The 13,615-nt window shown below is 40.7% G+C and overlaps 2 protein-coding genes across 11 annotated transcripts in view; one reads left to right on the top strand and one right to left on the bottom strand.

Moving 5' to 3' along the window:
- Positions 1-8,150, bottom strand: part of Lrrc36 (leucine rich repeat containing 36) — a 47,350-nt gene extending 39,200 nt beyond the window's left edge. For 2 of the 3 annotated variants that reach the window (XM_029480791.1, XM_021170131.2), the window contains exon 1: positions 8,068-8,139. In XM_029480791.1, coding sequence (XP_029336651.1) covers positions 8,068-8,137 — 70 coding nt within the window. In that variant the 5' untranslated portion in view covers positions 8,138-8,139. Of the gene's footprint in view, positions 1-8,067 lie in introns of all 3 variants that reach the window. The other variant, XM_021170130.1, reaches the window with a different exon arrangement.
- A 118-nt stretch (positions 8,151-8,268) lies between these two features.
- Kctd19 (potassium channel tetramerization domain containing 19) overlaps positions 8,269-13,615 on the top strand; it is a 30,049-nt gene continuing 24,702 nt past the window's right edge. For 4 of the 8 annotated variants that reach the window (XM_021170030.1, XM_029481024.1, XM_029481021.1 and 1 more), the window contains exons 1-2: positions 8,309-8,366; positions 12,907-13,203. In XM_021170030.1, the coding sequence (XP_021025689.1) occupies positions 8,328-8,366; positions 12,907-13,203 (336 nt within the window). In that variant the 5' untranslated portion in view covers positions 8,309-8,327. Of the gene's footprint in view, positions 8,367-8,426; positions 8,561-12,906; positions 13,204-13,615 lie in introns of those variants that run through there. The other 4 variants (XM_021170034.1, XM_021170031.1, XM_029481022.1 and 1 more) reach the window with 2 other exon arrangements.

Below are 13,615 nucleotides of genomic sequence, written 5' to 3'. Positions count from 1 at the left end.
ACAGCTTCAGTGTCATGTGAGCAGCCAGGATGATAATGGACAAAACCTTTGAAACTATCAGCAAGCCCCCATTAAATGTTTTCTTTTATAAGAGTTGTCTTGGTCATGGTGTCCCTTCACAGCTATAGAGCAGTGATTAAGACAATGTTGTAAGAAGATTATCTGTCAATATTTAGAAGAACTACATAACTCAGGGCATCAATATTTCCAAATGACCAGTGCATGATGTTTCGGAATCACACATGGGTCATTCAAATGCAAGATGTACCAATATATTTCACTATAAAAGTGAAAAAGGACAGTTATACAATTTCAGATTCCACACACAACTAAAAGTCAAGAAACTCCCAATTCCCCAGTTTTCATGTTTTATCAGAGAAGGAAAATATCCATAATTCTCATAAAGGCTATGAAAATATTCCTCCCTCTTGCAATTATGTACTGTACCATGCCAAGTTCCTAAAATACACATTTAAACAAAACAACACCATATGAAAACAGAATTTAAAATGAAGCAAGTAAAAGAATAAGGCTGTCTTGCATTAAACCAGATATTAAAGAAAAATTTACAAATATATATATGTATATGTGTGTATATATCTATATCTATATCTATATCTATATCTATATCTATATCTATATCTATATCTATATCTATATCTATATATATATATATATATATATATATACACACATATCTAATACTCTCTTTGAATTTTTTATTTTGGGAGGCAGATGCTTTTGACCAAAATATTAGATTAAGGAATTAAAGAGATGGGTCAGCCCTTAAAAACATGTATCCATGAGAAAAAAAAAGGCGTGGCAGCTAGTACATGTTGTCCCAGTACTGGGATGGTGGACACAAGAAGACCTTTGGGGCTTGCAAGCTGGATGGTCTATCTGAATGGGCAAGACTCGAGTTCAGGACAAGGCCCTGTCTCAAAGGAACAAGTACTTGAGGGAGACACCTTTTGCCAACGTCTGGTCTCCACACACATGTAAGCACACATAAAGAAGAGACAAAGAGACGTATGAAAACAAGGACAAGAAAAAAATAACAATAATTGATAAATTTTACCTCAGTATTTTTATCCAAAACAACAGAAAGCAAGACTGAGACATGACTTGCACCTCAGTGTTCACAGAAGCATTAGTCATAATTAGCCCAAAGCAGAAACAGTGTCCATGTTCATCCATGGGCAGATAAGCAACATATATAATATACGTAAAAAGAAATCTTGTTCAGACTTTAAAATGGAGGAACTTCTGATATATGGTTCTGATGTATGCTGTAACACAGATGTCTTTGAAGACTATGCTAAATCAAAGAAGCCATACACCAAGGACAAAGACAACATCATTCCATTTGTAAATGGAATACAGACTTTCATGAACACCAAAGCAACAGGCCACCTATTCATAGACTGAAACCTCTGAAGCCATGATTTATCTTAACTATTTGTTACAGTAATGAGAAGCTAATTCACACAATGGGAGAAAATATTTGCTAACTATGTTCTCCAAGAAAGGATTAGCGTCTATCCAAAATATATCAAAAGCTCTTTAAATTCAACAATCATGAAATAAACAATCCAATTTTAAAAATGGGAAGACCAAAACAAATACTTCAACAAAAATCTGTGTGTATATATGCATATATATACATACACACACACACACACGTGTGTGTGTTTGTACACAGATGGTAAAAAATGAAAACTGTTCAACATCATAAGTCATTAGGAAATAGCAAATTGAAAAAAAAAGAGATACCACTGCATATCAAAATTATCAAAATCCTAAATATTGACACCAAGTGTTCCCAAGATTGTGGGACACAAATGCTGTAGCTACCATTTAAGACAGGTCAGCATTCTGAAAAGCCGAACACATCTTTTCCTGTCATCTAGCACTCACACTCTTTGGCATTGATTCACACAAGCTTCAACTTTACGTCCACACAGAGACTGCACACAGATGTTTATAGCAATTTTATTCACGGCTGCCAAAATCAAGTGACCAAGATGTCCTGAATAGGGAAATGTATAAGCAAAGCAGTACAATACATCCACACAGTGGAACATATTCAGCTACAAGAAGAATGAGTAACCGAAACTCGCAAAGACGGGGAAGAACCCTTTTTTCTTTGCAGTTCTCAGGTTGAATCTAGGGTCTTACACACACTAAGCAAGTATTCTATCACTAAGATTTATTCCCAACTGTTTGTTTGTTTGTTTGTTTGTTTGTTTGTTTGAGACAGGGTCTGTGTAGCCTAGGCTGGCCTTGAACCCCTGAGACTCTTGCTGCCACCTCTCAAAGGCTGGATTTACAATTGTGTGTCACCATATAGAATAACCGTATGTGTCTGTTGTTAGGCGAGAGAAACCAATCAGCTAGATAGTGTGTGATTCCAACTCTGTAGCATTCTGAATAAGGCAGCAGTGAAAATATCAGCGGTATGGAGGGGCATAATGTCTGCACTTGGGAGCCAAGGCAAGAAGATCACACGTCAGAAAGACCATCTTTGGGTATAAGGTTAATTTAAGACCAACTGGGCTATGCATAGCGAGGCCCTGTATCCAATAATCAAGCAAACAGACCAGAGACTGTCAGGAGTTTGGGGTCAGGGAGAAACAAATAGATGAGGTGCAGAGTTGTTTATTTATCTTTTAACCTTTATTTTTATTTTATTTTTAAAGTATGGGTACTTTGCCTATATGTATGTTTGTACATCATGTTGTGCAGTGCCCACAGAGGCCAGAAGAGGGCATTAGATCCCCTTGGGACTGGAATTGCAAATGATTGTGAATGCTGGGAATCAAATTTGTGTCCTCTTTAAGAGCAGTCTTTAACTGCTCTTAATCCCTAAGCCACCTCTCCGTCTCCTATTTATTAATTTTAAAGTACTGTTAATTAAACCTAGGGCTTTGCACAAACTAGGCAAGCTTTCTACCACTGAGCTATATCACCAGACCAACAGGGGGTTTTTAGGGCATTGAAACCATTGTTTGATATTGTAATATTAGACATAGAACAACACAAACTTGTCAAAACTCACAAAACTATACAACATAGAGTAAAACCTAATATAAACTATAGTCTTCAGCTAAAAATCTATCAATATTATAGCAACTGTATCACATGGGAAGATTATTGCTAATAAGGGAAGCTGGGGGATAGGGGATAAATGTAGGTGAAGAAGGGCATATGGGAACTCTGCATTTTATGCTCAAATCCTCTGTAAATCTAAAACTGCCCTAAAAATAAAGTCTTTTAATAAAAAGTGATAAATTATTGATATGTGCTAAAATATAGATAGATCTCCAAATTATGCCAGACAGAAAAGGACACATTATTCCATTTATAGGAAATATCCAGAAGAAGCAAACTCACAGAGATAGAAATTAGATTGGTGATTGCCAGCGGCTATGGAAAGTGGGAAATATGGCGATTTGCTAATAGGTCAATGTAAACATTCTGGGGCTAGATAGCAGAAGTGACTGTTGCCCTAGTTAGCACTAACTGTTCATTTGAAGATAGCCTCAGTTTAATTTTTGCCTAGATCAGACTGGCCTGTGGCAAGTCTGTGGAGGGTTTTCTTGATTGTTAATTGGTACAGGAGGGTCTAGGCAGGGTGAACTTGGCCGAGTAAGAAAGCTACTGAGGCAAAAAGTGAGTCAGTAAGCAGAATTTCTCCACAAATCCTGCCTCCAGGTTCCTACTTTGAGTTCCCTCAGTGACGAATTGTGACCTGGAAGATAAGTCAAAGAAACCCTTTCCTAAGATACATTGGCTAGAATATTTTATCACAACAATCATAAGCAAACTAGAGCAGTTATACAACTCTGCAAATGTTCTAGAGGACCTTGAATTTAATAGCATGTGAATATCTTTTTTAAAATGTCCTGACTTTGACAACAGTGTCTTGGTAACTTTATTCGTGACAATCTAATACCCTACGATTCTGCTATTGCGAGAAAGGCTGAGGGCAATTAGTGGTTCCGCCGGTGATGTGTGGGATTTCTCGTGGTTTTCACTGCGGCCTCATTTGAAGAACAGACAACAGGACCCCAGGATCATCATTCAACAAATAAATTGTGAGGTGCAGGCTGCTAAGAACATGTGCATTTGGCTCCAGCACTTATAAAGTGTTAACTACGCATAGATCAAAGAACAAATCAAACACAGCACTATCATATAGATTAACAATAGAATAGGGGCTGGGGAGATGGTTCCATGGTTAAGAGCACTAACTAGTGTTCCAGAGGACCCAAGTTCAATTCTCAGCACCCATGTCAGCTAACTTCAATTCTAGCGGATCCAATGCCTTCTTCGGGCTCCTCTGGAACTAGGCACACATGTGGTGCACAGACACACATGCAGGCAAAGAATTCATACATATAAAACCAAAATATATACATGATACATACCTCAATGAACAAAATCTCATCTTAGTTGTAAAAACAAAAACTCAAGTTATCGCTCTCTAAAATGAAAACAGAAAGAGGAGCTGCTGGGGAAAGATTAGTGTGTGGCATGCATGGTGTCTGAGGGTTTTACTGTTGTGAACAGATACCATGACCACAGCAACTCTTATAAAGAACAACATTTAATTGGGGTTTGCTTACAGGTTCAGAGGTTAAGCATGCCAGTGTCTAGGTAGGCATGGTGCTGGAGGAGGTGAGAGTTTTAAAGGCAGTTAGGAGAAGACTGGCTTTCAGGCAGCTAGGACAAGGATCTCAAAGGCCAAACCCGTAGTGGCACACTTCCCCCAACAAGGCCACACCTCCAAATAGCACCACTCCTGGGCCAAGCGTATTCAAACCACCACACATGGGGATGGATGAGAGGAAGAGATTCACAGAAACAATTGATGCAAATGTTTTTACAAAGCCATTACTTTCTCTTTTAATTTTTTAAACTAATAAAACATGAAACTAAAGGCGAAAAAAGAAAACCATTTATAACTTCACTAGGAAACTAAATTAATAACCTATCATAGAGCTTGTTTCTAATGACAATAAAAAATTTCAAGCAAAGCTTTTTAAAATGTCCTCAGGAATCAAAGGGGAAGGATCTCCCATTAGCATCAATTATAATAATAGCCAGAATGGATTAGGACACACCAAATATTGTTGAATCAATGTGTTTATAATGATTCGGAGAAAGTAAAGCAGTCCTCATTAGTTACCTTCAAAGAAATAAACTCACTTTTAAAACTGGTGTCAGGTGAAACAATAACAATAACAACAACAACAACAACAACAACAACAAAAACCAGACATCAGTCTTTCCTTTTCTACACAACTGGTACCTCATGACAACAAATGATTGGTGTGGAGACTTTTGTTTTTATAGAATTATCAAACTAGTCAAGAACAATGGAGTTTTTGTAATTCCTCGTGAATTAACAGACCTGGGCAAGCATGGTCAATGGCTACCCCAGATACAAAGAACATCAGGCATTGCATACTTCCTTATAGAAACATACAGGGTTATTTAAGAAGCAATCTGTGGGAAAGGCATGCATAATCAAGTCTGAACCTGATTAAGCCTCATATAACTACTAATTCACAGGTAACACAGAAAACAAGGAAAAGAAAACATTTTAGGGATAGAGCGAGAAAAATCCAGATTGTGTAATGAACGCTTCAAAACAAATGGTGCAATTTCCCTCCAATATGATGAAAATTCAAGGGGAAAGTAGGGAATATTTAAATCAAATAAGATTTAAAATATATATCAACAAACTGGCATATGCACTTTATAGAGATTTTTAAAAAAATGTCTCAATCGGAGACATGACACTATTGTATGAATATTTGTCCCACTAGACAAAAGAACTGGTAAAGTTGAACAAACCTAAATCCTGGAAAATCTCAGAACTGAGGACAGCAGGCATGGGGCCAGCTTCCTGCCAAACTACCTGATCTGGAACTACCACAACACCCAACTAAGAGGACCATGACAATCACTACATGGCATAAAAACCTGTTATGCTAATGAGGTGTCTAGATAGGCCCTCCTTCTCTAAGTTGTCAGTGGGCCACAATATTGACAGCACTAATGGACAAAGGGCCAGTCTACAGACTTCTTGTCTAATCTCTTGTATATTTATTAAAGATTTAAAATTTTTATCTGCCTGAACAGATAAAAGGTGATGCATACCTTTGAGTACTTGGGAGCCTAAAACAGGCAAATCCCAGTGAGTTTGGGTCAACCTAATCTAAATAGTGAGACCCTATCTCAAATAAACCAAAATAAAATATATCTAACTGCCTTATATTGTTCTAACTGGAGAATGTAAGGGGTATATGCCCTCTTCCCCAAATATCATTACTTTTATTTTATTTTTTAAGACTATTTCTCCAGTTTGTGGATTCAGGTCCTTGTACCTCAGCCTCCCTAGTATCTGGGATTACTGGCATTCACTGCTACAGCCAGTTTTGAACCTCTCTATCCTCAATATCAAGGTGAATCATTTCTATAAAATTATTTTAATAGGCTGGGTGCTGGTGACACATGCCTTTAATCCCAGCACTTGGGAGGCACAAGCAGGAGAATCTCTGAGTTCAAGGTCAGCCTGCCTGGTCTACAGAGCAAGTTCCAGGAGAGTCGGGAGAAACCCCAACCTGAAAAACCAATTAATTAATTAATTAATTAAAATATTTTAATGGAAGGGAAGACACAGATGTGTACCAAGCCAAGGATGTTTATTTTCTCTGACTTGTAAAATAGAATTCACAGTAGTTTTAAAAAGAAAATTTACAGGCTGGGCAGTGGTGGCACATGCCTGTAATCCCAGCACTTGGGAGGCAGAAGCAGATGGATTTCTGAGTTCGAGGCCAGCCTGGTCTACAGAGGACAGCCAGGACTGCACAGAGAAACCCTGTCTCGAAAAACAAAACAAAACAAAAAGAAAAGAAAAAGAAAAATTATGCCGGGCTGAGGATGTTGTCCAATTGGTAGAATGCTTGCCTAGCATGCACTGAGCCCTAGATTTGATTCCTCAGAACTGCATACAACTGGGCATAGTGTCATTTGAGGCCAGCCTGAGCCACATGATGAGACCTTGTATGTGTGTGTGTGTATATATATTAATTGATTAATTTATACATTAATCAAACTATTATCTTTGATTACAGAAAAAAAGATTAATACCTGTTCGACTTCTCAGTATTTGTTATGGTTATAGCACAGACTTTGGAATCAGTCTTGGATTAATTAACCCTGTCTATACCATCCGCTGTGACTCCGGGCAAGAGTCTAAGCTAATTTTATTGATTTGTAAAATGGGAACCATGACAGCATAAGACATTAAATGCAGGTAAGGCACTTAACCCAACGAGTGGCGATAACGACATCACTAACTTCCTAGGGAGTTAAGAGTTTTATTAAGAATACTGAAGGCTTTCCCAGCGCTCTTCTTCCTTAGACACTTAGAAAGCAAGCTTGTCAGCCCTGTCAGAGGTTAGCTCTCTCAGGAGGAAGGCAGGGCAGAGCACTGGGCTCAAGGCCGATGGATCGCTTAGTAGTTCCCATAAAGCCTCTTGGAGCTTTTTAAAGATTGACCAAAGAAAGGCTTTGGTCTGGAAGTTCTTCACAGAGGATAACGGAATAGGATGCCCTTTCCCAATGCACCCAACTTGAAAAGTCCTCCTAGGCGGGAAGTTTAAGAAACTGCCCAAGTTAACCTCCCTTGTTAACCTCAACAGCGCGCACCACCACAGTCGCCCATCTCAACTCTTCCCTCTCTCACCAACATCCATGTCCTCCTACTAGTGGAGACTTCTTTCTTTCTGTCAAATAATGTCCCTTGCCACACAGGGGTCCTTTCCTCCTCTCCTTCAATGCCTCACCCTCTGCCTTAGACTCTCCTATTACTTCAGCCTCTGCACCTCAGTGTCACCCTTTCTGCCTCGATTGCCTCTTTCTTCTTCGCCTCAGGAACCGCGCTCCTCTGCAGTTCCTTTACCTCTGTCTAGGGCTCCCAAGCCTACATACACACACCATACTTTCCTCACAGCCTCTGAGCCACGCTCCAGATCCACACCCTCCCGGCCCTACCCGGCTGCTCCAGGGTCAGCGCCCCCAGGCGGCGGAGGCACTCCTCGTCCAGATCCCACTGCTCCGCCATTCGCGCCCGCCGCTCACCTGCCACGGCTCGCGAGACCGCCCCCTGCTCGCCAGGCCCCGCCCCGCGCGCCAGGCCCCGCCCCCGACTCGGGCCCCGCCCCTCCCACTGGCCGCGGGCCTTGGTTCTCTAGGGACCGTTAGAGGGACGGGTCACGAGTCTGTCTGTCTGCCACGGAAGTTAGGACTATGGTATGGAGCCCGTCCCTGAGAAGGGCGTCAAAACCACTAAGGTGGAGATTGGGGGGAGCTGGTGCCCGAGATGAGAACCTCGGGATTAGGGATCTGATTTTGGGGTATGAGGATCCGAAGGAGGCCCCAGTTTAGAAGAATCTGGGGAGGGCTTGTCTGAGTAGTGGAGAGACCATGCCATGCTGCCTTGAGAGATGAACTATTCCACACCGCTGAGGATTTGAGGGGGCTCCAGGTTTGTGGGATGAAGAAGGTGTAGCTCTTTGACGGATGGAAGCCATTGTACCTTAAAGCCCATGTTTATTCTAGAGCAAGATGAGGATGACATTTAAAGGGGAAATCCAGATCTGACAGTTGGGGGAGGGGCGGTGCAGATTTTGGAGGCTGGATGGGAACTCCTGATCTGAAAAGGTCAGAGAATCCTGGCTCTGGGACATTGAGTCCTGTCTTTTGGGCACTGAATTTCTATCACTATAATGTTCTATGGAAGAAGGTTGTGTGTTAATGAGATGCTCTTTGGGATGGAGTCATGATGGATGACCCTCAACTACTACAGGTTTCTCAAGTTGTTGATGGCTGGAGGCTCTCCCCAGACTGAAATAGTTGTGCACTAATACGTCCCTGAACAATCTTTGGGGAAGAAAGCTCTGGCAATAACAGTTACATTCCTAACTTTTACCAGGAAGCATCCCTCGAGAGTCCTCCCATGGGTGATATATGTGGAAGCAAATTCTTCCTGTTCTTTAATATGCGGACCTCAGCCTCCAAGAAGCTGGTTTCCTTACCTTTCTTTTCAACCAGCTATGTACCTTTAAAGAGAACAGATCAAAAATCAAATCCTTGTATATCTGTGCTCTTTGGTATAGGTGGGACCGTTAGTTACCATGTTTATCATGCCCAGCCTACATCACATTTAGAAGGCCCAGGACTCAATGACATTGGATTAACTTTTCCAGTTCTGCTGCTGAGCCATTAATCCATTTCATAATCTGTTTCTTTCTCTTCTTGACCACCTAGTGTTCTTCAAGTCATAAAGTGGCATGTCTAATTGTTTCTCTTGATTTCAGACATTTAGACAGGGCTTACTATAGAAGAAATGTCCCTCTTGTTTGATACAAGGATCTATTTTCCTGACTCAGAATAAGAGAAGTGGGTTTTTGATGGAAGAGGAGGCATTTCCTTTCTTGAACTTTAATAGTCTTGTTCCCACCGCCACCATTCTTAAGCAATTTTGAGTTCATTTTTTTAGTTAGCATACCAACAAGTGGGATTCCCTGTGACATTTTCAAACACATACAGCCTTCTTCTTTGTTCTGCTGAGCCACTGTTCCCTTAAGTAGTCCCATCCTCTGCTTTTATGCCCCTATAGTCCGCTATTCTCTCTCGCTTCCCCTTCCTTTGGGGCTCTTCTTCCACTCTCACTGGCCCCTTTCTCCTTTCATATCATATGTAGATCTGTGAAAATCTATATTCCACATATTGAGGAAACATGATTCTAGCTTATTTATCTCCAGTATCCATCCATTTTCTCGCAAATGTCAGAATTTCATTCTTTACAGCTACATAAAATTCCATTGTGTGTCTCTACCACATTAAAAAAAAATCTATCTGTTGGTTCCATGTCTTGGCTATTGTGAATAATGCAGTAATAAACATGGATATGCAAATAAATCTATGGCATGCTGACTTAGAATTCTTTAGGAATGTAGCGGCTAATCTTCATTATCCACCTGACCAGAGCTGGAATTCCCTAAGAGGTGCTCTTCTAGCAATGCCTATGAGAATATTTCCAGAGAAATATAACCAAGGAAAGAAGGGTCATGCCGAATGCAGCAGCACCGTCTCATGGTCTATGGTTCCTGAGTGGAAAGGAGCGAAGGAGCTTCGGCATCCTTCTGCTCTCTGCTTTCTGCTCTTCCCACATGGAGGAATCCTAGTCTCATGCTTCTGCTCCCGTGGATTCTGTCACACTTTCTGTGTCATGCTGGACTGTGTGCTTTTAAACCAGGAGCCAAAACAAATCCTTCTTCTCTTAAGTTACCATTACTATTATTATTAATTAATTATTGTTGTTGTTGTCATTGTGTGTGTGATGTTTATGTGTGGGTGCTAGGTGTACATGCCGTGGCACATACCTAGAGGTCAGAGGACAACTTTGTGGAATCAATTCTTTTTTCTTTTTCTTTTTCTTTTTCTTTTCTTTTTTTTTTTTCCTTTGGTTTTTCGAGACAGGGTTTCTCTGTATAGCCCTGACTGTCCTGGAACTCACTTTGTAGACTAGGCTGGCCTCGAACTCAGAAATCCACCTGCCTCTGCCTCTCTAGTGCTGGGATTAAAGGCGTGCACCACCACGCCCGGCGTGGAATCAATTCTTTTCTTCCAATTTGACATGGGAAGCCAAGTGGTGGTGGTGCACACCTTTAGTCCCAGCACTCAGGAGGCAGAGACAGGTGGATCTCTGAGTTCACAGTTCAAGGCCAGCCTTATCTACAGAGCAAGTTCCAGGACAGCCAGGGCTACACAGAAAAATCCTGTCTCAAACCAACCAACCAACCAACCAAACAAACAATTTGAATGGATCCCAGGGATTAAACTCAGGTCACCAATCTTGCACAGTAGTGTCTTTACCTACAGAGCCATCTGGTGGCCCCTTAGATTGCTTTTTGCAAATATTGTCACAGCATTAAGAAAAATTACTAATACAAGGTATATATATATATATATATATATATATATATATATATCCATGAGTGGTATTAGTGAGATGTGTAATTGAATCAATGGTAGTTCTATGTTTATTTTCATTTATTTTTTGCTCCTTAAATGGCACGTGCACACACACACACACACACACACACACACACACACACAACACCAGGGTTAGTAGTTAAGAGTACTTACTGCTTTTGCATAAGACCAAGGTTTGGTCCCACCACCCATATGAAAATCCACAATAGTCAGTAACTCCAGTCTCAGGAGGCAGCCTCTTGTGGCCTCTATGAGCTCCTGAGTACACTCAGATAGTGTACATAAAGTCATGCTGGCACACACACTAGACATAAGTAATAAATGGATTTCTTTTTTTTAAAAGATTTATTTATTTATTATATGTAAGTACACTGTAGCTGTCTTCAGACACTCCAGAAGAGGGAGTCAGATCTTGTTACAGATGGTTGTGAGCCACCATGTGGTTGCTGGGATTTGAACTCCGGACCTTTGGAAGAGCAGTCAGTGCTCTTAACCACTGAGTCATCTCTCCAGCCCATAAATGGCTTTCTTAAAATAACCATATACATATGATTTAATATTTTGGGTTTGTTTTAAAATAGGCTCTCACTATGTAGCCCTATCTAGCCAGGAACTCATAGAAGTAAGAGATAAGAAGAAACCAACCTGCTCTGCCTCCTTAGAGCTGGGATTAATGACGTACATCACCATACATGGCTGACCTACCATTTTAATAAGTATAATTCAATGATCTTATGTTTTCAGAGTTGTACAACTACCGCCACAACCAAGTGTAAAATGGTTTTATCTTCCTTTAAGGAAACCTATATCCCCAGACCTAGTAACCATTAATCTTCATCTGGGTAAATTTGCCTTTCTTCATATCGCCTGCTTGGTTTCTCTTAGCATAATGTTTCAAGATCAATCCACACTGTGACATGTATCAGTCCTTCATTCCTTTTTATTGATATTTCATGAGCAGGCCTGGGAGTACACCTGTCTTTAATTGTAGCACTTGGGAAGCTGAAACAAGTGGATCTCTGTGAGTTCAAGGCCAGCCTGGTTTACATAATGAGTTTTATGCCAGCCAGGGCTCCAATGTGAGACCCTGTCTCAAATAAACAACCTACCAGAATAGTTTCAATGTATGGGTACATTATAATGTGTTTATTCATTCACTAGTTGATGGGCAAATTCAACTGAACATAAAGATTTATTTCTAGACTCCAGTCTATACTATGTATTCATATGGCTGTCTTTGTGCCAGTGGGGATTTTTATCCATCAGTCCAGCTTTTCTCCCACCTCCCACCTTTTAATACAGGATCCCACTGTGGCCTTGGGTTCAATATGTACTGGCCTCAAGACTTGTAGTGATCTTCCTGCCTCCAACCTGAAGTGTTGGCATTACAGATGCATGCGAACATGCAATCATGACTGGCTTTTTAAACTGTTAGTATGTAAAATATAATTGGTTTTTAAAAATATTCTTCGGGCTGGTGAGATGGCTCAGTGGGTAAGAGCACCCGACTGCTCTTTCGAAGGTCCAGAGTTCAAATCCCAGCCACCACATGGTGGCTCACAACCACCCGTAATGAGATCTGACTCCCTCTTCTTGAGTGTCTGAAGACAACTACAGTGTACTTACATATAAATAAATAAATAAATCTTTAAAAAAAATTTAAAAAATAAAAATATTCTTCAATATTCTGCTCATAACAGTGTGTGTGTGTATTAGTTCCCTTGGATGTTGTATGTACATTATTATGTTGACAGCAAATGTAGTTTAATACTTCTTGTCAGGGTGCTTTCAATTTCTTTCTGTTACATAACTCTCTCCTCATTATCCCTTCAGGAGGAGCCTAGCATGCTCCATGAGTCAGCAGAGGACTTGTTTCACTTCAATGTCGGGGGCTGGCATTTCTCAGTTCCCAGGAGCAAACTTGCTCAATTCCCAGACTCGCTGTTGTGGAAAGAGGCTTCAGCCCTGACCTCTTCAGAGAACCAGCGGCTCTTCATTGACAGAGACGGCTCCACATTTAGGCATGTGCACTATTACCTCTACACGTCCAAGCTCTCCTTCTCCAGTTGTGCAGAACTGAACTTGCTCTATGAGCAAGCCCTGGGTTTGCAGCTGATGCCCTTGCTTCAGGTAAGAAGTGCTTTCTTCCAAGAGCGATGATCTGTAGCATCACTAAACGTGAGCTTCTTTTCTATATTGGGTTCTGAGATAACCCTTTGGTTTGGTTGTTTTCTTGTTTTGTTTTTAAGATTTATTTATTTTATGCATATGAGTACACCACCATTGCTCTCTTCAGAGACACCAGAAGAGGGCATCAAATCCCATTACAGATGGCTGTGAGCCACCTTCAGCCCCTGTTGGGCAAGTGCCACCATGCCCAGCTCCTCACTGCACATCCTTTACAGAAACTCTCATCCTGATTCTGCTTCATTTATCTCAGCAGCCACCAGGGACCAGAGATAGGATTTAACATCCAGGGGACCTTTGGCTCTTTCAAATCTTTTTTTTTTTTTTTTTTTTTTTTTTTTTTTTTTTTTTTTTT

This window comes from Mus caroli, chromosome 8, assembly GCF_900094665.2.
Source record: "Mus caroli chromosome 8, CAROLI_EIJ_v1.1, whole genome shotgun sequence".
NCBI lineage: Eukaryota > Metazoa > Chordata > Mammalia > Rodentia > Muridae > Mus > Mus caroli.
Note: the sequence above shows the minus strand (reverse complement) of the source record. Positions and strands in the feature narration are given on the sequence as shown.